The sequence below is a fragment of the Ictidomys tridecemlineatus genome, chromosome 8 (assembly GCF_052094955.1).
Source record: "Ictidomys tridecemlineatus isolate mIctTri1 chromosome 8, mIctTri1.hap1, whole genome shotgun sequence".
In the NCBI taxonomy this organism is placed as follows: domain Eukaryota; kingdom Metazoa; phylum Chordata; class Mammalia; order Rodentia; family Sciuridae; genus Ictidomys; species Ictidomys tridecemlineatus.
Window position 1 is genome coordinate 71,560,815 of NC_135484.1, and position 26,561 is coordinate 71,587,375.

The window sequence follows — 26,561 nt, forward strand, 5'->3', positions numbered from 1 at the left end:
CACAAACAATGTTGCCAGAAACATGGGAATGCAAATATCTGTTTGAGCATAAACTCTAAGGATCATGCCTGACTTGCTTACTCCTGAGTCCTATTCAGGGGAACAGAACATTTCATCCAGGGTTAATGAAATCCTCACGTGGGAACAAATTATGAGGGTTGCTAGGAAAGAAAGTCCTGGAGCTGTGGGGGTACCATAGGGAAGGGCTGCTCTGAGGAGAGCCATTTTTGCCTGGGAAGCTCACATTATTGGAGTCCTTTTTACATTCTTTATCTGAAACCACATATTATTCTCAAGCAGCTAACAGCCTCCTGAGGAAATATTGGGGATTTAAGTGTACCCATGCACTGCAAAAGCAACTAGGATGTCCCAGCTGATGGAGTCGGTGCAGTGAGGGTATGGCCCATTCTGCCTGGAGAGAGGACCTGAAATGCCTGCATTCAGGAGGCCACACCTGTAAGGAGTGTGGAGCAGGTGTAGCGGTGAGCCCTTGAGGGCCAGGGGAAAGTGGGGAGATAATCCAGGGAGAAAGCGCTCATGAAACTGGAGCAGCTCCGCAAGGCTGTATTACTCCCAGGTGGGCATGTCTAGACCAGGAGGGAGTGCAGGGCAGGGGCACAGAGAGCTTCGAAGGGCTGGGGCAGTGATGGGCAGGGGCAGCTCCAGGAAGGCTGTGCTGCCTTCTGTCTCTCAACAGCACAGCCTAGACTGAGGAATGACAGTTTCAGGCTTGTGTCCTAGACAGCTCACTGGGGGCCTGCATGGAGCATGCTGGAGGGGCTGTCCCTGGAGGTCAGCTGCTTGGGTAGGTGGAGATGGGACTGGAGGGGAAACTGAGGCTGCCAAGACAGACTCTGAGGTCAGCTTTGGGCAGGTAGACTCAGTTATCAGGGAAGACCAGGGGAGCTGAAACCAGCCCTGAGCCGGGCAAGTGGGGCCCCGCTGGGCCTGTAGCACCTTCCCCAGATCAACTTCTAGAACACAGAACCCTTCCTGCACCAACTTCACACAACACAGGGCAGACACGCAGGAGAAAAAGCAAGAAACATCAGCTCCCGTGCTTTCTTGAGATAACTGCAAAGCCCAGAGCTTCCAGCCCTCCTAGTGACCTGTCAGCTCTTCCTCAGGTGACTCTACTGGGAACTTGGACCTCTTTCTGATCTTGCCTCCTCCTTGCCCTTTCCCCTTTCTAGAATCAATCCACCCTCCGGCTCTGCTACTCCCTCCCCACCCAGGCCCCAGGCCCTCATCCCCTTATACACCTGTTATCCAGGCAATCTTCAGTGGCTAAACCCTCCCCAGAAAAATCTTATTCCTTAGTATTTAATTTTAAATTCATTAATAAACTAAAATTTAATTACCTATTTCTTTTTAGGATACAATAATAATATGAAAGTTGAAAGTACTGACTTATAGCAACACCTTGGCCTTGATCCTCTAGTGTCAACCTGCTCCCCGCTTGTCCTGGCCATGTTCACCTTCTGGGAACATACTTTCCTTGGTGTTGCTTCCTCCAAGACTCAAGGGTTTCCATATTCTACAAGATGCAATGTCGTCGTCTCCTAGAGTCAGATCCCTGCACTGTTCTCCCCGTCTTTGCACACAGACTATGTGACCTTGGGTAATTAAGAAGCAGTAAGGCTCAGGATCTGGCTCAAGTTCACACAGCCAGTGAAAGGCAAAATTGAAATTCGCACCCAGGCAGTACAGCCCAGCGTGGGGGTTTTCATTAACACTCCTAGAAAAGACAATTGCATTCCCTTCCCCTTGAACCTGGGATGTCCTTTGAGATCAATTTAATGCATAGACTATATCAGAAGGATACTGTTGCAAAACCTCTACTATCTGTACAAAAGTCTCTTCCACGCATGTGGCGAAAGACTAGGAGCAGCGGGGGACACCTTCTTGATGCATCTCATAGATCTTTTAGGACCTTTCTGGGGGTGAGGGTGTATACTGCTCTGTTACTTCTCAAGTTATAGTCCAGTTGCTTCCCTAGCTGGACTGCATCCAATGAGACATCTTCCTAAGTAATTTCCTAGGGTAATTTTGACACATGATTTTAAAATCTTGCTTACTGCTTCAGAACCACCTCATGTAATGTGCCCTGAGTTTGTGAGTGGAGACCCCTCCCCACAGGTCCCTGTGGTTCTCCTGGTGATTTAGTCTGTGGTCTCCTTTCTAGGAGAGAATCAACCCCTGGACTTCCAAGCCACAGGATTCTGGCCACAAAGTCCCAAATATCATTCATCTTATTGGAGATTTACATTTTGCAGAAGAAGATTTCAAACAAGACATGAAATGTAGTAAAAGTATAGGAGAATGTTTCAAGAAAGAAGGTACAGAAAGTACCCCAAGGGAGAGTTGGGTGATTTCAAAGAGGAGAGGACCACTCACTGCTTTATTCTCCAGTTTTATTAGGGCTTCTAAGGAAGGTTGTTAAAGTCCTGCCCAAGCATCACCTCAGGCTCTGTATTGACAGCCTCCATTCTATTTCTAAACCTCTATTACTCATTCTTTTATCTGTAAGTATCTAAGTGGAACACTGCTCCCCAGGAGGGGAGAAAAGCTACAGCTTACAATGATAACATAAAGCTATGCTAATAGCCTCAGGCATCCTGGGTCATACTCACCCAGCCAAGAGGTCCTAATTGGAACTTGTTTTATAGAATTGATAGGTGGGTCTGGTCTTAATCATCTTGCTGTGCTGTTTGACAAGGATTTGTCAAAGATATTTTCACAATGGGCCCTTTTGAGTAAGCATACCTGTTGTAGGGACAAACAAGGCAAGGCACTGAAGATAGCAGGAAACAGTTTTATTTGGCTGCAGACAGGCTCAGGGGGCACAGCTTTTGCTGTAATCAATCAATCCCCTGAACCCCGAGTTCAAGGAGTTTCAGAGTTTTATACCCAGCATGTAAGGGGAGGGGCTCAGAAGTTCACAGTCTGCAGAAGTTCACATAAAAGCATCTTCTTCTTTCACTGTTCTGGGCATGTTAACTCTTCAAGGACAACACCTGAGAAAGGGAGAGTTTCTTCTCCCCTTTCTTTCCTCCCACTGCCAGCTGTTACCATGGAGTCCATTTGTAACTTATCTTAAAAATGTAGACATCCCTGTGAAGCCCCAGCTCAAGGCCAGAGCCCTTGTTTGCACATTTCTTCAAAGTACCATACTGGATTCGTTTGTGAAAAACTAATAAGGGGGTGCCCAGCACCCAGAGTGCTGGTATCTTCTCGGCCAGTGGCCAAGTAAACAGGGTGACACAAAAATAGGAAGTTTATCTACATTGGACTCTCTTGCTGACAGTCCTAAAATCAGCCATGGTGAAGAGGGCTTTTCTGTGGAGAAAGGGGGTGCCACTTCATACCCTTCCCTTTGATTCTTACCTCCTGACTTGATCTTCCTCCTGTTATTAGAGGAACGGTTTATAGGGCTGAGATCAGTCAAGGGTCCTGGAATAGCCATCATGTCAGATCTTGCAAGATGAGACGGGACTGGGGATTAACTGATTTGCTGTATACTATTTTTTTTTTTAAAACCATGACCCACAGCTCATGTCTAGCTGCTACTCAACAATCTGGCCTCGTAAGGCCCACAGAGCCAACTAAGGCAAGAACATAGTGGCCCTTCTCTCTTGGGGACTGTAGCCTCCTCTTCTGAGGGCTTCTTGGACTTCCTGGTTCTGCCTCCCTGTCCCCACACTGGGTGAGGTGAGCGCCTCTCTTTAGAATGAACAGTGTGAGAGTGAAGCAAGGGAGGATCTGGCCCTCTGTGGCTTCTGCGGGCATCTTCCCAGCAGCTACTGCCCTGGGAGGAGGAGATTCCTTGGAACCTTCCTTGGGAGCACAGACCCCAACCTGCCACCCATGTCTTGCTCCTACTCACGACCCTTCTTCCTCTTTGCCCAAAATAGCTCCTCCTCTGCAGCCCCCCTTTTTTTGGCTGTGCTTCATGACTCTGTCTGAGGGAGAGACTGATGAGGTCACCATGCTCTGAGGGAAAGAATGCAGGTCTGGGCCCCCACTAGACAGGTGTGTGTGTGTGTGTGTGTGTGTGTGTGTGTTTCCCCAATTAAATATTTCAGCTGAAGTATAATTGACAAAAATTTAAGGTATACAATTAATGTTTTGATACAAATGTATACTTTGAACAAAGCACAATGCTCAAGCTCATTGACATTCATCATTGTACTGAATATGTGACATCTGCTAAGAGGGTAGATTTTGAATGTTTTCACTGCACACACACACACACACACACACACACACACACACAAATGCTAACTGTGAGGTACAGTTCACAGAAGTCCTCAGAGCTCCAGAACTTACTCATCTTGCATAACTGAAACTCTGTACCCTTGTTGTAGGGCACAGACAAGGCAGGACACCGAGGATAGCAAGAAACAGTTTTATTTGGCTGCAGCCAGGTTCAAAGGGTACAGCTTTCGCTGTAATCGATTAATCCCCTGAACTCTGAGTTCAGGTAGTTTCAGAACTTTATACCCAGCATATAAGAAGAGGGGCTCAGAAGTTCACAGTCTGCAGACATTCATATAAAAGCAGCTTTTTCTTTCACTATTTTGGGCAAGTTAACCTTTTAAGGACAACACCTGAGAAGGGGAGAGCTTCTTCTTCCCTTTCTTATCTCCCCTGCCAGCTGTTACCATGGAGCCCAATTGGTAACTTCTTTTATCTTAGAAATGTAGACATCTCTGTGAAGCCCCAGCTCAAGGCCAGAGGCCTTGTTAAAGGATTTATATATTTTTTTATCACATTTTTCATTTGCAAACACACTTCTACAAATTACTATACTGGATACATGTTTGTGAAAAGCTAATAAAGGGGCATTCAGCACCTGGAGTGCTAATTTCTTCCAGGCCAATGGCCAAGTAAAATAGAGCAACAACAACAACAACAAAAAAAAATAGTAAGTTTACCTACACTGAACTCTTTTGTAGAGACTCTTTTGCTGATACTCCTAAAATCAATTATGGTGAAGATTTCTGGAGAAGCTTAGTTAAGATTTTTCTGTGGAGGAGGGGAGTACCACTCACTATACCTTCTGACCAACATCTCATTTCCCTCATCCTCAGCCCCTGACAATCACCTTTCTTCTCTCTGCTTTTGTGAGTTTGACTATTTTAGATCCTAACACTGCTCAGACAGGTGTGTTTGGAGACATGAAACTTAAGAAATTGGTCAGATACCCTGTGGAGACTATCCTAGGCATTTAGAAACAATTTGGGTAATTGGAGTTGGGTCAGAGATGAGGCTCAGGAGAAGGCCTTGAGCTGTCAGAGAGCTTGTTGTGGGAGGGGTTGAGTGTCTGCCAGGAAGATAGGGGCCTGAGGGCTTCAGGAGGGAAAGGAGGAGTCTGGGAGAGCTGTGACCCAGAGATAGCAGAACAGGAACTTTCAAAGAGAAGGCCACCCAGTGAGGAGAGGTTTGGAGCCCAGGAGAGCCTGGAAACTGGGCAGGGAAACGGGGAGACTGAGGTGGAAATCCCAACCTCTGGAGGCCATGGACTGGTGGAAGTTTACGGAGGTGGCTACCAGGACTGAGCCACCTCCTGAAGCAGTCCACTGGTTCTCAAACTGGAGTGTGAATCAGGCCCACCTGGCGGGCTTGTTACAACCAACTCCTGGGTCCCAACCCCAGAGGGTCTGATTCAGTAGGCTTCAGGTGGGGCCCAGGAACTTGCATCTCTAACAGGTACCCTTTATGCTGATGCTCTGGTGGAGGGGAGAGCCACTGGGTCTCACCACCATCCCCAGCTCCCTGCAATTAGATAGTCAGACGCCTGCCACCAAGTGGAGAAGGCAGCGCTCACCACCAGAAAAGTCAGGCTTATTGGTAAAAGTGAAATTCATGATTAAATCTGCTAACAAGGGAAAAGATCTTATGGTCTTTATTTAAAATCCACTCAGACCCTACCAGAAGCCCATAACGGGAAGGAACATGAAAAAATGCAAAACCAAGCCATACAAGCACCAATATAGAAAATGCTCCTGCTCCAGCAATGTCCAGGACAAGCCTGGTCACTTCAGGGCCATGGGGACAGGGTAGTCCAGCTGCCTGGCTGGTTCAGGGTGTCTGGAGAGATGACAATTAGTTCTTCATCTTTACAGAGGCAAGGTAGAGTGCACCTCCTCCCTTGGAAGCCTGTCCCCCACATACACTCAGGCCTCCTAACATCTCAGGGAGGAGAAAGAACTTCAGAGATGGAGCATAGAGGCAGGTGGCAAGGGCAAGGCTGCTCACAGGGTGGTGTGTGTTTACAGAGAACAAGGCTCTTCCCCTGGGGAATTCCATGAACATAGTTTCCCTTTGTTATTCCATTAACATTGTTTATGCAGGCCCAGGATACTGATCCAGTGTTCTCTCCATCCACCTCAGATAATACCTTCTCTTCACCTCATCTCTTATTTTCTTTTCCTCTTTTTTGGTAGGGGGGAGTGATGGGGATTGAACCCAGGACCTGGCACATGCTACGTAAGCAGGTACCCCTGAGCTAAACTCTCAGTCCTTAATTTGTTTATTTTATTATTTTTTAATTTCTTAATTTGTTTTGTTTAGGTATGACATCCATTTTCTATATGTTCTAAAGTAAATTACCACAAACTCAAGGACTTAAATTAACACAGATGTTACCTTACTGTTCAAGCATTCTGCAGTCCAAGGTGGTTCTCACTAGTTACCATCCAGGTATCAGTAATGGAGGGTCTGTGGTGAATGGTTTTCATGTCCTTTCTGGCATCTAGAGGCTGCCACACTCTTTAGCCCTGGCTCTCTGCCTCTGTCTTCAGAGTCAGCTCTTACATGTTCTTCACCTTACTCTGATTTTCTTGCCTGCCCCTCTCAGTCCACGTTTAAGGACGTGTATGTTCACCATGGGCGCCCCCACTAAATAACCCAGGACATACCCCCTATTTTAAGGTCACCTGATTAGCAACCTTGTTCCTGTGCTATGCTAATTCTCTTAGCCCTGTAACCTCACATGTTCATAGGTTCTGGAGATGAGGATGTACATCTTTAATGGGGGGTGGAGTGGGCATTATTTGCCTATTATAAACAATACAGTAAAGTACACACATCTTACGTGTCTGGCTTGAATTTCCACATATACAAACATTGATGATTGAAAATACTACCCAGATTAATATGCAAAACACTCCCTGCTCCCCAGAAGGCTTCCTCATGCCCTACCCTATCCGTTCCCCGGTTTGCCTGATTTCAGGAGCACAGAGCTGTTGCAGGATCTTGGGAATGTAAAGAATCTGGAAAAATCTGGGAAAGTGAGGATCTGACAGGAGGAGACTGGAGAGCAGAAGTGACCATTTTTCTGATCTCTGTCTCCATGAATAAGTTTTTATTTTTTTTATTTTTATTTTTTTTCCGGTTTTTGTTTTTGTTACCCAGGATTGAAACCAGGGGCACTTTACCACTGAGCCACATCCCCAAACCTTTTTTGATTTTTATCTTGAGATAGGTTCTCACTAAGTTGATTAGAGCCTTGCTAAATTGCTGAGGCTGATCTTGAACTCGTGATCCTCTTGTCTCAGCCTCTGGAATTACAAACATGCACCACTGAACCCGGTCTTGAAGATCAGGATCGGGTACTTGTTCCCTCCAGTGTTGAAGACTGAACACTCAAGAAACCCTGAGGCAAGAGCAAAAAGTAATTTTTTTTTTTTAAAGAAACAGAACAGAGAAAGAGAGAGAGGGAGACTCTTCTGGAGAAGAGGGGGTCCAGAGCTGGTGCCTGAGGGAGTGGGAGTGAGTGCTCCTTTTATAGATTTTAAATTTCCTTTTTTTCTCCCTCCTCTCTTATCTTGCCTACATGACTAAGGGCAGGAAGACAGCCATCTAAGGACCGCCCCTGCCCCAGGTTGTTAGCAACCAAGTGGCAGAGAGTGCTCTCTACCCTTTTCCTTTTCTTTGGTAATTAGCTACCTGCCCTTTACTGGTCTTACCACCCTTCCTGGCTCTCCAAGAATTATTATTAATTTTCTATGTGCTGGGGATTGAACCCAGGGTCTCATGCATGCTAGAGGAGCGCTCTGCCACTAAAGCTACAACCCCAGCCCAGTTTTGCCTATTCTTGAACTTCATATAAAAGGAATCAGAAAAGGCTGGGGTTATGGCTTAGTGGTAGAGCGCTCACCTAGCACTTGTGAGGCCCTGGGTTCCATCCTCAGCACCACATAAAAATAAATAAATAAAATAAAGACATTGTGTCCAATACAACTAAAAAATAAATAGTAAAAGAAAAAAAGAAAGAAAGAAAGAAAGAAAGAAAGAAAGAAAGAAAGAAAGAAAGAAAGAAAGAAGACAGTGTGTGACACTGTGTCCTGAAGCAACCTAGTCCATTATTGGAATTTTCAATGTCAATCTGTCTTTCTGAGTTTTCTACACATATCATCTTTTGTGACATAACAATAGTGCAATTCAGAAAGTCTCTTTCCAATAGTTGGAAGTCTCTTTCAAATAGTTGAAGACTGTTCCCTCAAAGACTTAATTTTTATAAGGTCTATACATTATGCCCTTCAACATTTGCTAATGTTGTATGGCCATGAATATATAAATATGCAAATGTACCCATGCCCTGCAGTTCTCCCTGGGTCTGTGTTGCTCACAGGATGTATGTGCATGTGTGCCTGCACTCATGCTTCACGTTCCAAGTACAATTCCTCCTGATGAGGCTGTCTCATGCAGAGCCAATGGAGTCATTTCTTCTCTTCTTCTAGAAGCCTATGGAATCTTTTTCATGTCCTTCCAAAGTCATTTTATGCATACAAGTAAGTAAGCATATATATTCCCCCCACTTCACTTTTTAGACTATTTTGCTATACATTCTCTTGTATAGCTATGCATACTCTGTTGTTCTATGGTCCATATTCTTATGCACTTTTTTTTCTTAACATATATCTTGGAAATCTTTATCAATTTATATAGAACTTCTTCATACTTTTAATGGTTGCTTAATATTCCATTGTATGGACATATAATTCTTCATTTCATCAATGTCTTATTGAAGGACAAAATATTTCAAACATTTTGCTATCATAAATGATATGTAAATATGTCATTTTTGTATTTTATGTATTTTTAATTCTGATATTGATAAGATTCTCTGAAAGATACAGAAAAATTCCTTGATAAAGAACAGTATCTATTGAAGACAAGAATGCTTAGCAAACTAGGATCTCCTGATACAAGCAAAAAGAATGAAAATGGAGTAGAAAAAATGGGCAAAAGACAAACAGACAACACAAGAGATGGACTCCTTGAGGTTACAAATACATAAGAATGCTTAAGCTCATTGGTAATTAGAAAAATAAAAGTTAAAGCAACAGAGTTCTCTTTTTTTTTAATGGCAAAATGTGAGGCTTTATTGAGGAATCTTTCAAGATCAGGTGTTGAGTGGGGAGCAGGTACACCCCTGAGGCTGTTACAATTTGCATTTTATCCCCTAGAATGCCAGATCCCTCCCTCACTTCCTCACTGAGTACTATGGGGTTCTCAATCTCCCTGCCTGTCACCTAGGTTTTACTGTCTCCTATTGGATTATTTAAGGAAATATACCTTTAATTATTCCCACCTTCCTTTGTTCTCTGGTAGCAGGAAAGCCTTTCTGGGATTGAGTGCAAACAAGGCCCATCCTTTCCCCTTCCCTCCCATTTGTCAAGGGGCTATGAATCTGACAAATTCGGTGTAAACCCCTCCTAACCATTCATTCTATTTCCTATTCTACTGATTTTCTTACATATTCAGTAATTTCTTACATATTCAGAGCTGTTGTATTTTTAAGACTAAGCACTATATTTTGAAAATGGAAAACCGGACTTTCTATTTCCAACATTATTCAGTCCCATTTGTACTCAAAGTGAATATGGGATACTGAATTTGGATATGTGAATCAAGAGGAACCTGATAAACTCAGGTCAAAAGACTAACTTAAAGTATTTTATAAAACAGTACCTTAGAGTTGGGGTGAGAAGTGTAGGGTTTGCAAGAGATATGGAAAACAAGGTTCTGATGCTCCTTTTAGACAGATAGCAAACTTCATGAAACTATGCTAACTTATATTTGTCCCTTCACTTATTATAAGCCAGAAAATGTGTGTGATTTATTTAAGGATTTTTTTTCCAGTACTGGGATCAAACCCAGGGCCTCTTACCTGCTAGGTAAATAAACACTATCACTAAAATGCATCCCCAGACCTGTATGACCTGTTTAATTGCTCCTCTTGAAAGGAGAGGTAGGTCACATGTTAACAAGACACTTTCTAACTGTTCTCTCAGCTGGGACTTACTATGAGGAACATGATTCTGCTTTGCTTATCAGTGCAGGCTATGTCCTTAAGAGGTTGCTTGTTTCTGCCTTTTCTTGCTAGAAATACAAGTCATAAACTTGGTTTTCATTTCTAGGGAAAACATTTACCGATATCTACTTTGTCTTTTATATAAATTTGTGTGATTCTTTTTAAAAAATTTTTACTATTAGTTGTTCAAAACATTACAAAGCTCTTGACATATCATATTTCATACATTTGATTCAAGTGGGTTATGAACACCCATTTTTACCCCATATACAGATTGCAGAATCACATCGGTTACACATCCACGTTTATACATACTGCCATACTAGTGTCTGTTGTATTCTGCTGCCTTTCCTATCCTCTACTATCCCCCCTCCCCTCCCCTCCCCTCCCATCTTCTCTCTCTACCCCATCTACTGTAATTCATTTCTCTCCCTTGTTTTTTTCCCCTTTCCCTTCATTTCCTCTTATATGTAATTTTGTATAACAATGAGAGTCTCCTTCCGTTTCCATGCAATTTCCCTTCTCTCTCCTTTTCCCTCCCACCTCTCATCCCTGTTTAATGTTAATCTTCTTCTCATGCTCTTCCTCCCTGCTCTGTTCTTAGTTGCTCTCCTTATATCAAAGAAGACATTTGGGCAACAGAGTTCTTGAGAAAGAACTTTATACACATCAGAGAGGCAAATATTGGAAGGCTGGATCATGACACATGAAGCCCTTGTGAGCAGCCAGTGAGCAGGGTCATGTGTGGGGCACACTGGTGGTGTAGGCACCATAGTCACCAGGAGCCCAGATCTACCTGACTTCAGAGCACAGAGCTGTTGCAGGATCTTGAATATGTAAGGCATCTGGAAAAAGCTGGGAAAGTAAGGGTCTGACAGGGGGAGATTGGAGAGCAGAAAACAGTCACCAACTGGTTGGCTGAAGCCTGCTGGGGTAGGCAGGTTGACTTTGAAGGAAGGCACACTTGTGCAGCTGTCTATGAGGGCCTGGTGGTGGGTCAGAAGGACTTTCTAGGATCCCATCAAAATTTACCTGCCACACTTTCTCTTCCAAAACAAACTTTCACAGGCCCTGTGCTACTCAGATATATTTTTATTCCCTGTTCCCCAAGCACAATAAACCATTAGATTTTTTTTTAACTGTGACAGGGATAATGATGAATATTGAGGCGATGTGTATTCATCTGCAGAATATCTTTTTTTTTTTTTTTTTTGAGGGGCACTGGGGATCTAACCCAGGGTTACTTTACAACTGAGCTATATCCCTAGCCCTTTTTATTTATTTATTTATTTATTTATTTATTTATTTGTTTGTTTGTTTGTTTGTTTGTTTATTTATTTATCTTGAGACAGGGTTTCACTAAGTTTCTCTGAGCCTCATTAATTTACTGAGGCTGGTATTGAACTTGCAATCCTGTCTTAGCCTCTGAGTTGCTGGGATCGCAGGTGTGTGTCTTGTACCTGGCTCATCCACCAAACATCTAATCCAAATAATTCTAGGCTCTCATATCAAGAGCCAAAACTACTTAGTATGTTGAGTTTTCACTGTGAAGATAGATGCCACTTTTCTCCTCAAAGCAGCAATGGGAGACGGAATGTCTCTGGGAACTAGATGAGAAATTCCTGACAGACATGAAGAGGACATGGGAAGCTATCCCCTATGGGGGCAAAGGGACACAGATGGGCAGAGTATACCTCTCTCTGCAGAGCATGGGGCTCAGTGGTAATATCCATGTGTGAGGGGGCCTGGGAACTTTGTGGGTGTGGTGGGACCTGCAGGCTGGCAGCCCACTGCCTGGGTGCAGCATGGGGAGATTGTGTGTGTGTGTGTGTGTGTGTGTGTGTGTGTGTGTGTGTGTGTATCATTTGCTGCCACACTGATCATGAGTGAGGAGTGGCGATGTACTTGTGGTGCAGGGAGGTAACTACACAGAAGAGCCAAGGTCCAGCTCCTGGCCATCCTTGGTCTTGCAAGGGTATGATGAGCCTCTAAAAGCCCCCACAGGCCTATGAGCAAATAAAAGCAATGAGGTGAACAGCAGACCAGCACGGGCTTCAGGTCTGCACTCAGAGGCTGTGGCCTGGAGGACTTCCCTGCTAGAGGCCAGAGGACCATGGATTTTCCACCATAGATGGCAGCCGTTGTTGCTCAGCTGATGAGAATCCAGAGCAAGTGCTTAGTGGGGTTCCTTTCTCCTCTAGGACACAGAGTCAACTAAGGTGGGAGGAAATGAAAGGCTTCATTAACCAGACATGACTGAGCTGCTGTTAGCTGGTAAATAAAAATTTCCCACACTTAAGACGCACAGGGTTTTGTGAGAAAGATCAAAGAAGCTGCCTTTTAAAACAAATTATTGTTTTGCATATCTGAGAAATGTGGGTTAATGATCCACCTTGCCATACTATGCTATGTTCTTCATACAACCTGAAACGCATTCTTTCTCCCACACCTGTTAGGAGTGATGAGTGTTCCAAAGCCCTACCCAGATGTGGCCGTTTGTTGATGCTCTCTCCAGTGCCCGTGACCCCAATTCATCAAAAACTGCTTCTTGTAGAATTTCCCCCAGTGCCCTCAGTTGGAATTAATTGAGCCTTCCTCTAGTTCCTATTATATCTGTGAATGCTCCTGTCATCTCTTCTGTGATATCACATAGAAGAGATGAGCTAGTTGTCTCCCTTCTTGGAGAAAGAAACCAGGTTTATTGACTTCCACATCCCAGACTGCATTGCTCAGGACTTGGTCTAGTGGACACTACAGGACTGAGCAAAGGAATAGTAAATGAAGATGTATGGACCTTGGGAAGCACTACATATATATAAGGTCTTATTCAAATTAGCCTGCCATGTTGATTGATTTCTTTTTTTTTTTTTCTTTTTTTTAGAGAGAGAGAGAGAGAGAGAGAGAGAGAGAGAGAGAGAGAGAGAGAGAGAGAGAGAGAATTTTTTAAAATTTATTTTTTAGTTTTCGGCGGACACAACATCTTTGTTTGTATGTGGTGCTGAGGATCGAACCCCGGCCTCACGCATGCCAGGCGAGCACGCTACCGCTTGAGCCACATTCCCAGCCCAGGTTGATTTCTTTTCTCTCTCTCTCTCTTTTTAAGTGTTGGGAATTGAACTCAGGGCTCCATGCACAATCCCCAGGCAGATCTTTTTCTTAAATTATTACAATACCTAAATACTATATTAAGAGGAATAATAAGAAATCATTATTGCAGTTTTATTTTTCATTTCAATTACTTTTCTAAGAAAATGGCATCATAAAAAGAAACATTGTAAAAGAACATGAGGAATTCACTGACCACAGCATTTTCTTTGGCAAACTCTTGATGATTTATTTGTTCAATTTTTTTTTAACTTTTATTTTTTTAAAGAGAGAGTGAGAGAGGGAAGAGAGAGCGAGAGAGAGAGAGAATTTTTTAATATTTATTTTTTAGTTCTCGGCAGACACAACATCTTTGTTGGTATGTGGTGCTGAGGATCGAACCCAGGCAGCACGCATGTCAGGCGAGCACGCTACCGCTTGAGCCACATCCCCAGCCCATATTTGTTCAATTTAATGTGGCAAGTTCTCCTTGACTAATACAGTCTTTTAAAAACTCTCCATAGTAGCTGGGAGCATGCATGGCTAACAGTTACCTACCTTTCTTTGACTGTAGCCTACAGACAGATTTTGCTGCTGCTGGGCTTCCTCATTTTATTCCGTGACACAGTCTGGAATTTCTCAGCACTCCTCTGCCCTCTGTTTTTGCCCACTCTGCTGGAGGTGAGCAAACCTGCACTTCATCATGGCAGCAGCCTAAGAGCCCAGGGCCAGGTGTTGGCCCAGGACCTTTTTCTGGGTATGTGAGGTCCAGGCACAGTGGACAGTATGCTGGTGTGGTAGGGGTCCCCCCAGGCACCTGCAATCTCAGGATCCAGATTTGCAGAGTATGGCCCTTTAGTGATGTGGACACCAGTACTGAGAGGTTGGCAGAGACACTCTTCTCTCCAGCGTGGATTAAGCCCTCTGAGGCTAGCGCCTCTACCCAGTAAGTGCAAAGGGAGATTAAGAAGGAAAGATTCAGGCTTTACCCTCTAGTAAGTAAGATAGGTCATGGTGATAATGACATGATAATGTAATTATTTATGGAGAACATCCTGTATAGCAAAACTTGCTATAGGCTTTACACAGAGTAGCACAGTTAATCCTCATAACAATCATATAAGGACAGTATAATTATTGTCCTTATTTTTCAGGCAGGAAACTGAAGCACAGAGAAAAATGTATGCCAAAGATCACACTGCTAGGAAATGATGGGGACGAAATTTAGACCAGGCAGTGTAATAAGTGATTGATTTATTTAAATTTTTGAATCATAGAGTTCTCTGAAAGTCTATTTCTTTCCCAGATTAAGGACAATTCACACTCTCTGTCTCTGTCACACATACACATGGTGAGCACAGAGAGACACATGTGGAATTCCTGCACCATTCCCTGGTAGCTCTATGGACTCAGGACATTCCTCCCCACCCCTCTGCCCGGCCACCTGCCTTACACAGTTGATCTCAACGTGGGGGCATGGGTGGATGGCAACGGCACCGACCAGCAGTCAGGAGCAGGTGGGAGGTGGTGTGAAGGACATCTAGGGAGGGGAAAGGGCAAAGCCAGGTGGGGGCCTGAGGGATACAGAGATGGTCCATCCTGCTCTGCAGCCTACATGATAGCTTTCACGGGCTTGTTTCTCACTCTCTGTTTTGGGTTGTTCTTATAACAGAGTCTCCTCACCCCACTGAGGAACTGGTTGGGGAAGATAGGAGTGGTGAATTCAAAGGCCTGCTTCCTTGGTCTAGTTTAGAGCTGAGAATGACCTAGTTCTTCTCCACCTGTGGGACCACAGAGCCTGAAACATGTCCTTCGTCCCTCCCTCCCATATCATTAGAGGAATTCTGTACCCTTGGCCTAAGGTCCTGTCAATAATGGCATGCCAACTGCCTGCCCCTCCCTGGTGTGTGCTGGTAGAAGTCAGGCGGGTGGGTAGAGAGGAGGTTCTGATGAGTACAGATTTTGGAGGTGGACAAATTAGAGGGACAGCCTTTTCTGGAGGTTGATGAAGGAAATGGATGAGTATTATGGGGTGCTATTCTTTGGATCTTGAATGTCTCACAAAGATCCATGTGTTAAAGACTTATTCCCCAGCTGGGTGCTATTGGGAGGTGGAGAAAACTTTAAGAGTTGGGGCCTATTGGGAGGCCCTGGAGGGGAACATGCCCTTGAAGGGCCCTGTGGGACCCTGGTCTCTTCCTCTTCGTTTCTCTCCCGAGCTCTAAGGGGAATGGTTTTGTTGTAACACAGGCTCCCCCCCATGATGTGCTGTCCCTTCACTGGAGGCCGAAAAGCAATATGTCTTCCCAATCATAGACAGGAACCTCCAAACCTGGGAGCTAAAACCACTCTTTTCTCTTCATAAGTAGATGATCACAGGCAATATCACAGGTTCTAGTGATGGAAACTGACTAGCACATGAGGGGCTGTGAAACTTCACCTAGAGTGTCAGGGAAGCCTCTGGGAAGAAAATAGCATGTAAGCTAAGACCTGGGCAGTCTGACTAGATTGAAGAGTTTCTTAAGCCCTCTTACCTTCATTGGCTCAGACAAAAATTTAAGCCACTGCTTAAATTTAAAATATTAATAGGTGTTACTTTTTTTTTTTTTTTTTTTACTATTTCTTATTACTTTGAGCTGTAATCAGCATTGAAAAGGGGGCTCTAAATAAGTGCACAGGGAAATGGCTTAAAATAAAGGAAACACCAGATAACCAACACTCAGATCCAGAGAAAGTATTTATCTTCCCTGTTGGAGGATATATATAAATTATGGTTTGTTTGAGCCATTAAGGCAGGGAGGCCACTCCTCTGGGAACTCCTGGGTTGAAATTCCCGAGTTAAGAATGCCCAGGGATCATGCTGGCCCCTGTTTTAGCTCACAACCTTAGGTCAAATAGACTCCTAGAGATGGGTGTAGCCTGCCAAACACCAATCAATCTGCTTACTGCAAGACCTCTGGCCACAGTGAGAAACAAGCACCGAAGCAAGACTCCTCTCACTGAAACCTTATCCCTGCCTTTGATGTACTCCCCTTTAGATAAAGAATTGGGGCCTTTTTCAGTTGTTTAGTTCCAGTTCCTATTAGGACTGGAAGACCATCAGATGCTCCACTTTTTAAAATCTAATATTCGGCTTTGTCTTTTTTCTTACTGATTATTTCAGACCTTTTATTTCCTCAGGCAGCTCACACCTCCTGAGTAGGACCGTGCTCTGTCTTGGTGCTGGTTACCCTATTATACTTCCCCATAGATCCACAACTTCTCCACATGTTCTTCCAGTTATTCCATAGCTTTCTCCCTTTTCTTTATAATCTTCTTGCCAATGTGTGCAAGCTTCAACCCCGTTATTTAGTTTGGTATGTTTTGGGATTTTATCATACTATACATTCATCCATGAGATGAGTCATCCACATCATTGCATGTAACTATAATATTCCATTGTATGACTATACCAGAGTATATTTATCCTATAGTATAGATGGACATTATGGATATTTTCAACTCTTAACTATTACAAATACTATTTTGTGAATAATTTGTGTATATCTACTGGTGCTTATTCACGTGTATTTCTAAACATGGAATTCCTGGGTCATGGGTTATGTATGTCCTTCATTTTGCTGGATAATGTTTTCCAAGGTGATTGTGCCAATTCACACCCCTGTTGGCAGTGTATGAGAGTCTCAATTACTCTACATCCTTGTCAACACTTAGTGTAACTCTTGCATTTGAGCCAGTTTTGTTGGCATATAGTAATTATGTCTCATTGCAGTTTTAATGGAGTTATTAATGAGGTTGAGCACTTTTTCATATGTTTATTGTGTATTTATTATTTTTTGAAGTGCTTGTTCAAGTCTTGATATGTTTTATGTTTCTGTTATTTTTGTGTTGGGTTTTCTGACTTGTTCTTAAGAGAACACTTAGGAGTTATTTATGTCTTCTGTATATAAGCCCTTTGTCAGTTAGGTATTGCAAATATCTCACTCTATCATTTGCTTTTTAAATTATTCATGGTGCCTTTTCATAAAATTCTTGATTTTTTTCAATGTAAAATTTTCAGTGAACCATAATATGCATACCGAAAAGTGACCATGTATAGCTTAGTGAATTATAAAATAGAGAACACATTCATTTAACAATACCTATGTTAAGAAATACTGTTTCCAGAACTCCAGAAAAGCCCCCTTCTCTTACCAGTCAACATCCCCTCACTGTTATCCTGACTCCTAACAACAAGCATGAGTTTTGGTAGGTACTCTTTTTTTTAAAACATTTTTTTTTTAGTTCTGGGTGGACACAATAACTTTTTTATTTGTTTATAATTTTTTATATGGTACTGAGAATTGAACCCAGTGCCTCACAAATCTAGGCAAGTGCTCTACCACTGAGCTACAACCCCAGGCCTTGCTAGGCAGTCTGAATTTTAATTTATATCATTGGTCTTTGCCTCATAGTTATGCTTTTTGAGTCCTCATTAATAAGTATATGGATATATTATAAGCCTGAGGTAGAAATATATTTTCTTGTGTTATGTTCTGGAGTTTGTTTTTGCCTTTCACATTTGGATCTACAGTCCACTTGGAGCTATTTTGTATTTTGGATAATTTTCATACAGATAGCCAGTTGTCCCAGAATTGGTTATTACAGACACTAATTTTTCTGCAGTGCTCTGCCGTGATACACACTTAAGCATCCTTGAGGCTGTGTGTCTGTTTCTGAACTCTCCATTCTGTTCCACTTGTCAGTTGTCCATCTCTATGCCAGTCTTTTACTATCTTAATTACTGTTGCTTTATTGCAAATCTTGACATCTGGTAGAACAAAACTTCACCTTCTTTTTCTTCAAGAAGGATTTCTCTTAGACATTTTAATTTCTTAATGATCTCTTTGTCACAAGAAAGTCTAATGGAATTTTGATTGGAAGTGCCCTGAGCCTTTTGGATAATAAATATTGGATAATTAATATCTTTACAATATTGAATATCTAGTCCATGAACTTGATGTATTCTCCACTTATTTAAGTTTTCTTTGGTTTCTTTTCATGTTTCAAAGTTTTCCAAATCTTGCACAAGGGCCTATCTACCTTCACTTTAGGGTTCATGTGCAAAACAGTCATCTGGCCCTGTTGTTTACTTTGAAATTTTTAATTATAGACTCAATTTTTAAAATAGTTGTAGGACTTTGCACGTTTTTACATTTGGCTTCTTATTGATGTCGATTGACAGGTTGTATGTTTCTGGGAATTTGTCCATATCATCCACATTTGAAGAGTGTTGACAAAAACTTTTCTAGAATAACCTCTTTTTGTCTTTTTTTATGGCTTCTGCACAGTGATGTCCTTTTTATTCCCTACACTAGCTATTTTTGCTTTTCTTCTTTCTTGGAAGATTGATCTTATCAGAATTTTATCTATTCTTTCACAGAACCAATACTTGGCTTTATCAATCCTCTTAGTTGTATATTTATTTCTATTTCAGTGCTTATTATTCTACCTTTATAATTTCCTGCCATCTACTTTAATTTGCTATTCTTTTCCTAACTTCTTATGAAGGGTGATTAGTTTGTTAAATCGAATCATTTCTTCTTTTATGATATTCTCAGTTAAGGATATAAATTTCTGTGTAAGAAATACTTAGCCTACATCCCATGAATTTTAGTATGTTTTTTTTAAAAAAAATAATTTAGCTAAAAATTTCTAGTTTGTATTATGATTTCTTCATTGACCCATGGGTATTTCAAAAGTATATTTCTCTTTTTTTAAGAGAGAGAGAATTTTTTAATATTTATTTTTAGTTTTTTGGTGGACACAACATCTTTATTTTTATGTGGTGCTGAGGATCAAACCCAGCGCCCTGTGCATGCCAGGCGAGTTGCGCTACCGCTTGAGCCACATCCCCAGCCCCAAAAGTATATTTCTTAATTCCCAAATGTATGGAAAAAAATAAACACACACACACACACTCACGAAATAATGACACACAGAGAAATACCTTTTCCTTTGGGTTCTGTGATTGCTCCTCTGACCCAGCTCCCAAAAAGGAGGCAAAGCAGGCAAGAAAAGGAGCATGCCTTGAACCCGGTTTTATTGGGGAGAAGCTATTAAATGAGGCAAGGGGTAGGATTACAAAGGAACAGGTGAGTGTAACTCAACCCCACTGGGTAACGCTTACTTCGGGAGTCACACCTCATTATCATTCGGGGGTGCGATAATTGTTCAGTATCTCTTTTTCAGGATTAAGGGTGTGTATTTCCAGATTGGCTCCTGAAAGCTCACTATGTTTTAATTTTCTAATGAATGTTGAGATAACACCTTATATAAATTCTAGTGCTTTGAAATTTGTTGAAATTGCTTTATAGCACAATATATAATAAATTTTTATTCTACTCTGTCCTTTCTACTATCTAACCAACTCTATATTCATTTTTTTTTCTCTCTGCCTTTTTTCCTTTTTGACTGGTCATTTTTTTATTATTATTATTCCTATTTTTGTTTAGAAGGTACAAACTCTTACCATTACCTGGTGGTTCTCCTGAAAACAGAATGAGGAGTCCTTGGCTTATCACATTTGTATGTTAATCAGCTGCTTCTACTGTTCTGGACAATGCAAAGACCTCAGAACACTCTTAGGCCATTTATGCCCTTGTCTGCTTAAAAGCTATTTCTGTAATGTATTTTAGTTCAGGCTTTTCCATTGCACAATAAATTATCAGTAATGTTTTGCATAATTGATGTTCTTTTAGAATTTTGCATGTATTTACTATTTGTGTTGTTTTTTTTATTCCTTCTCACATGTCTAGCTTTCCCCTTCAGATCACATGCCTTCTTCTTGAAAGACACCTTCATTTGGGGTAGGATGCCTGTTGGCAAATTTTCATTTTAGTTACCTGAAAATTCTATTTCATGTAGATTCTTGAAGAGTCAATGACATAAATATTCATTCACAAGTTGAGTCCTAACAGTGCTTTCTAGGATCATGAGAAGATAATAATGATGGTTAAGAATGGAACTGAGGAGAGCCCTTTGCTAATTATGCATTTCCCTTATGCTGCCTTGAATTTGCCACCTCTTTGGTTATCCTACCTGAAATCCCATGGACTTTAAGTTGGCTCATTAGAACCCAACTTAAAAAACAACAACAACAACAAAAAACTCGTAACAGTGCTAAGTGACCAAGTCATGAACACCTAGTTTAATTAGACTACTTTCCTTCTGAAAGGACTCAGCCCAATTCAAAACATAAAATTGTTAATGGAAGAAGAAAAACCATTAATTCAGAAGACTCTATTCCCAAAGTAGGCTGGGAAGGGCCACAAAGTGGAAAACTCAGACAATCCCAGCTGTTGTATGGGTTAGAGGCAAAGCTTAAATCATGGAGGGCAGCGACATTGGTATCTTTTTCTAAATTCTTATGAAGATTAAACTCAAAGCAGTTCTCAAGTCTCCTGAATACACATGGTCTAAGGTGGTTTGCCTACAACAACCCAGAGCACATGAGATCTTGACCTGCTCCATGTGGGCGTTATCTTGAGAACACTGAAATCTTCCCGAGAGGTTTTGCCAAACTTCCTCGTAAAAGGGCAACTGGAGGTGTGGGAGCGAGCTAGGTCCTGAGACAGAGAGGCACTGGAAAATGTCCTGAGCCAAACAGCTCCTGGTCAAACACTGTGCACATTATCTGAAAACCAGGTCACTGAAAGTTTATCCAAAGAAGGCAATTGCTATCCTGTTTCTTCCCTTTGGCTCTTGGAACTATGTAGCAGGTCACCTGGCACTCCAGAGGAAGGGAATGAGAGGGTAAAGGAGACCAGATAGAGAGTATGGCACACTTTGCACAGAGCACAGTGGTGTTTTAATATCTCAGACTGAGGAAAGATCAGAAGACGAGGTAATTAACCAGCCCCTGACCTCTGATGGCCATGTTGGGAACCTCAGCACTGAGTGGAGATCTGAATACTGGGGAAGAGGGTCCAGGTGTCAGGCTGGCCTCCAGTTGTAAGTATCCCCCCTCCTGGGGGATAGAGTGGGTGCCGGCTGGTTGGCCCTGAGGAGGAGCTCCTCCCACCCTTACCATTCCACTTCTGGAACTTTCAAAGCACCCCTGCAGCCTGGAATAAGTAGAGAGCATGGCTATTGGAATAGGGCTTTCTCATGGGCCCTGACCTAAACCATAAATTGAGGAACATGGTAAACTAGAAAGATCAGTTTACATTCAGATTTATATGAGAAGGAAAAAGAAAAATAGAGAACAAAGCAATGTAACTCATGTGCTTTCATGTTTAAGATCACAGAAAATATTCTCTCAATCCCATAGTAATAACTGAAATACTTTTCCATTCCATCAGCCTCAATCAAAATCCCAAATTTTAATATTGGTTTTTAAAGTATTAGCAAACCTATGGGGTCTGGTGGGATTAGGAGAGAGTCAGTGAGCTCATCCAATGCCCTGGGCTACTTCTTGCATTTGGGCTGGAATTGAGGAATGAACCTTCTAAATCTTACTTTGTCAGTATCTCTGATCTCTTTCCCTGGCCTCAGTTGAAGTCCCTTCCAATTCTTCTCGTTCCCTGAGACCCAGACTCCCCTGTTCCCTAAGGTTTTCTGGGCTCAGATCACAGCAGTTCAGGTCAAAATGTCCTATTCCTGCACTTCCTGGTCAGGGTTCAAGGTCCTGGGTGCAGCTGGACTGGCTGCCAGACAATTTCCTCTCTCCAAAAGCCTCTCCCACAAGCTGCCACTGACTCTTTCCAGGAATATGTTTTTGACTGTGACTATAATGGCATTTGTTCATATGTTTTGACAGACACAGGTTTTGAGGGTTTTTTTAAATCTAAATTTTTAAATGTTAAGATAAAAAAAAAACACTTTACTGAAGCATAACAGACATAAGGAAGAATACTCAAATTATAAGTGTACAACTCACTAAACTGTCACAAAGTGAATTTACCAATGTGCCCATCATCCAGCTCAACTAAAAGGACAGGACCTCATAGATAAATCCATGGGTTTATGGATTTAGAAATCCTTCCAGGATCCAGATAAAATTGAATATTCATTTAGGTGCTATATTATCTCACCTGAAAAGATTTCAGAATCACATAGATTATTGTCTTTCCCTGTGATTTAACTTTGCATAGAGACCTTATCTCACTTTAGATTGAAAGTTTCCAGAAGGCAGGACTTCAACTACTTGATAGATTCTCTGTAGGTAGAATTTCAGTAGTTGAATGAATCCAAATCTCAGCACACAGATAAGCCAAACTCAGGTCAGAGGCTCTCAGGACTTGTTCTATCCTTCTTGGATTTTTACAGGAGGACAAATGACCAGGGTCTCCACTCAGACACTAGAGCTGTTTTATTACCTTCACTCCATAGAGACATCCCTAGGATACAGGAGGTAGTGATTCAGCTCATTGATTCATCCAACAAGCATAAATTAAACACCAAGCTTGGACCAAGAAAGGCACCTAAAGCAGACACAGTCCCAGGCCTCAGTGGAGAAAGCTCAGCCTCTAACATACCTGGAACTAGAACGAAAATCCACAGGAGATTCTGAACCACTGCCTCATTACTTTTGCAGTCCTGGCTCCCTGGGGAGGTGGGTGGGAGCCATCTCCCACCAGGAGTGTGCCTTAACCAGCTCTCTCTGCTCTTCTGCAGGCCCTGCCATCCCAGTGGGTGTGGACGTGCAGGTGGAGAGTCTGGACAGCATCTCTGAAGTGGACATGGTATGCAATATCCTGGGCCAGTAGCCCCAGGGAAGGGTCCATAGCTGAGTTACTGTGAGAGCCTGTGGGTTGGTAGCTTTGATGTTGCAGGCTGTGCCTGAGAGGGCAGGGCAGGAGCTGGAAGGGACCAAATGTGGGCTTGGGCATTGGCCTAGATGCAGTAAAGTCTCTCAAGCTTTATGGGTAGAAATAGCTTATAGTTTCTGGGCCCCACTACATACTCACTGGTTTCAGAATCTCTGGGTTGAGGCCCAGGACTTTGCTTTTTCAACACACTTCTCAAATGCTGAGAGTGGTCAGATGACCATTTTGATTGAAAGGCTGTAGTTCTTAGATTTTCAGTTCCTGCTGTGTGTACAGCTTCCCCATGCACTCCACAGAAATGCCCTCCACTGTGTTTCTTGACTAACCCCATACAGACGCCTCCTGGCTGTTTGCAAGACCTTGGTTTGGAGAGGAGCCTTCCCTTCAGTGTCCGACCTTGTCTCTTTTCCATTCTGCATTTCTAGTTTGCAAACTACTGCTTTCCTCATACACGTTCTCCCTCTGGCTCTCTCAGGCATCTCTTTATCCTTTAGGTCTCAGTTGAGATAAGGCTTTTTCTAAAGAGCTTCCCTGACTACCTGGTCGAAAAGTTTCCTGTTTTTCCCTCTAGCTCATATCATTCATTGAAATTGTGCTATCAATTTATTTTGGAGGAGATGTCATGTTTATTGGTCATCCCCTATATTTGACTATAGGCTCCACAAGTACAGGAACTTGTCTTTCAGTTTTTTTGCCCCCATATCTCTAAGCCTAGCCGACTGTGGGACCTATGGAGGCTCTCAACACATGTATGGAATGAAAGAAAGTGAGGGAGGGTTTCCTCATATATCCATGAAGGGAGGAGGCTTCCCTGGCTCCCTTTTTGTTTGTTTGTTTTTTTACTGGTGCTGGGGATCAAACTGAGGGCCTTGCACTTGCTGAGCATGTGCTCCACCACTACTCCCCATCCCTTCCCTGGCTATTATTGGACCCAGCACAGCAAGGATGATACGATACTGATGCTGTGCACCCTCATAGCTCCAGCATCTGGAAAGGAGGGTATCCAGGTGTGAAAGGTATGAATGTGACAGTCTCCAAGATGCTACAGTGCACACTGCCAAATCCTTTGTATATCCAACAGTTAGGTTCAGCTCCAGAACCATTTGGGTTTGGACCCAGCCTGGGTGCTTTAAATCTGAATCAGTACAGATGTCCACTCTGGATGTGAAGGCTCTTATGAAAGTGTGACTGAGGACCTCAGAGAGAAGTGTCCAAAATGACTTGCTTGTCTTAGAACAATCCACCAGTTGTTCCACCACAAAGAAAATGGTAGGTAGGTACTTCCAAGCTGGCCTTGCACATGTTTGTGAATTTACAATGTGGCACTCCCCCTGAGCAATGTCCCTCAGAGCATGGTCTCTAGCTGTGAGACCCAGAAGGGACATTTGGCTCACATCTCCTCCTCACATAATTGGCTGTTTCTTCATGTATGGAGGAAGAATTTGTGGCAAGTGATGGTCAGTCTAGGAACAGACTTTCACGTAAGCCCAATCTCTGTGCCTGTTCTTTCTTTCTTCCCTTCCTAGGGCTTCTTCTTGGCCCACCATCATTCACTCTCTTCTCTATCCTTCCTCCACTTGCTTCCATTTGCATCTTGTGACCTATCTCTGGCCATGGTATAAGAACCAAACTCTTGGGTTTGACCATCAATTATACAGACAAGGGGATACTTTATTTTTATTTTTGTAGTGATGGGAATCAAAAGTCAGGGCCCAGCCTATGCTAGGCAACTGCTCTATGACTGACTTCCATCCCCAGCCCAAGGAGACAATTTTTAACAGGATAAGCTTTAGAATTGAAATTATAGTAGGTGTGCAGTTGCCTGTGTCCCCATCCATTCATCTTCCCTTTTTTCCATCTAACACATATTTATTGAGTACCTAACATATGCTTTTCCAGACATTACATCTAATGATGAACAGGGATTCAGTGATAGTCAGGACACAATTCTGCCTTCAATGATGGGAGAAATCTAATGGTAGAAATCTTTCTAAGAGGAACCCTTGACTGTTTAGGTTTCTGAAACAGGCCACCATGCCAAAATGAACTGGTTAGCCAGATAGGTTAAAAGCCATGTACTCAGAGTCTAGTGAGTGAGAACGGAGCTTTGGAGGAAATTCCTGCTCCTGGCCAGCAGGACAGGATGACAGCATCATAGCTGTAATTTTTCTTTGTGGGATGCTCTGTCTCCTGGGCTCCAACTTTACGAGGCACAAAAATGAGCCCTTCTCATCTGCAGCAGCGCCATCACATTGACTATGGTGCTCAGGGCTGTGGAACTGTCCCCCCGACTCTGGAAGCTGATACAGTGGAGAACAACAGAATTCTAAGGAAGGAAGCTCTCTGAACCATTTCAGTCTGGTCTTGCCCCTGGCTCCCATAGGACTTCACCATGACTCTGTACCTGCGGCATTACTGGAAGGATGAGAGGCTGGCCTTCCCCAGCACCAGCAACAAGAGCATGACCTTTGATGGACGGCTGGTGAAGAAGATCTGGGTCCCAGATGTGTTCTTTGTTCACTCCAAAAGGTCATTCATTCACGACACCACCACTGACAACATCATGCTGAGGGTGTTCCCAGATGGTCATGTGCTGTACAGCATGAGGCAAGTGTCCATGGGGCCATGGTTTCTTGTCCAGTGCCATTCCACTATGTATGATCAGTTCCTTTGGCCTGGAAGAGTTTGTCGCTGTGATCTGTGGGATGGCAGGAGCCTTCCGATGCCAGTCAGAATTGTCCAGAGATGAAAAGGCCACCCAGTAGGTGGAGACCTCCATATCACTGGGGGTCTTAAGCATGGCTTAGAAAACTACTCTGGCCTAATTGAGTTGTTGGAGACAATGACCTACGTACATTCCATCCTTGAGAGTGTACTATTCTAATTGATTGGTAATAAATAATAAAATACTAATAATAGCAAAAACTATTGTTTGTTGAGTGCCATTATAGATTGGCTTCTGGATTAACTAACCCATCTTTTTCCATATCTTACTTGCCTGATTTTATAGTTCACCAGAATTAAATAATAAAACTAGATACTTCCTGGTCTTGGGTGAAGGAGGGGGCATGCTAATCTCCCAGGCTCCTCTGGGGTAGGCATCCCTGCTGGTTGAGGGCAGTGCCCAGAGAAGGGTGCAGGTGTGGGCCACTAGTAGTCAACACCCCTCCTCTTGGCTAGAGAAGGGGTGCAGCAGCCCAATAAAGGGGATCCAGCAGAGCACTAATAACACCTGTCAGAGAAGACCAAACTCTAGAAGTTAAGGTTTTTTTAAGTTAGACATCTATGTAACCAAACTTCTGAAATAAACACAAGGAGGCAGCTGCTCTTGGTCATGTTCTGTG

The 26,561-nt window shown here is 42.8% G+C and overlaps 1 protein-coding gene across 2 annotated transcripts in view; it reads left to right on the plus strand.

Annotated features, from left to right (window-relative positions):
* The window catches only part of Gabrr2 (gamma-aminobutyric acid type A receptor subunit rho2), a 60,126-nt gene that overhangs the window by 15,256 nt on the left and 18,309 nt on the right, over positions 1–26,561 (plus strand). Inside the window, exons 3-5 of one of the 2 annotated variants that reach the window (XM_021726007.3) lie at positions 20,206–20,256; positions 23,066–23,133; positions 25,601–25,824. In XM_021726007.3, the coding sequence (XP_021581682.1) occupies positions 20,206–20,256; positions 23,066–23,133; positions 25,601–25,824 (343 nt within the window). The remainder of the gene's footprint in view (positions 1–20,205; positions 20,257–23,065; positions 23,134–25,600; positions 25,825–26,561) is intronic. The other variant, XM_005324709.4, reaches the window with a different exon arrangement.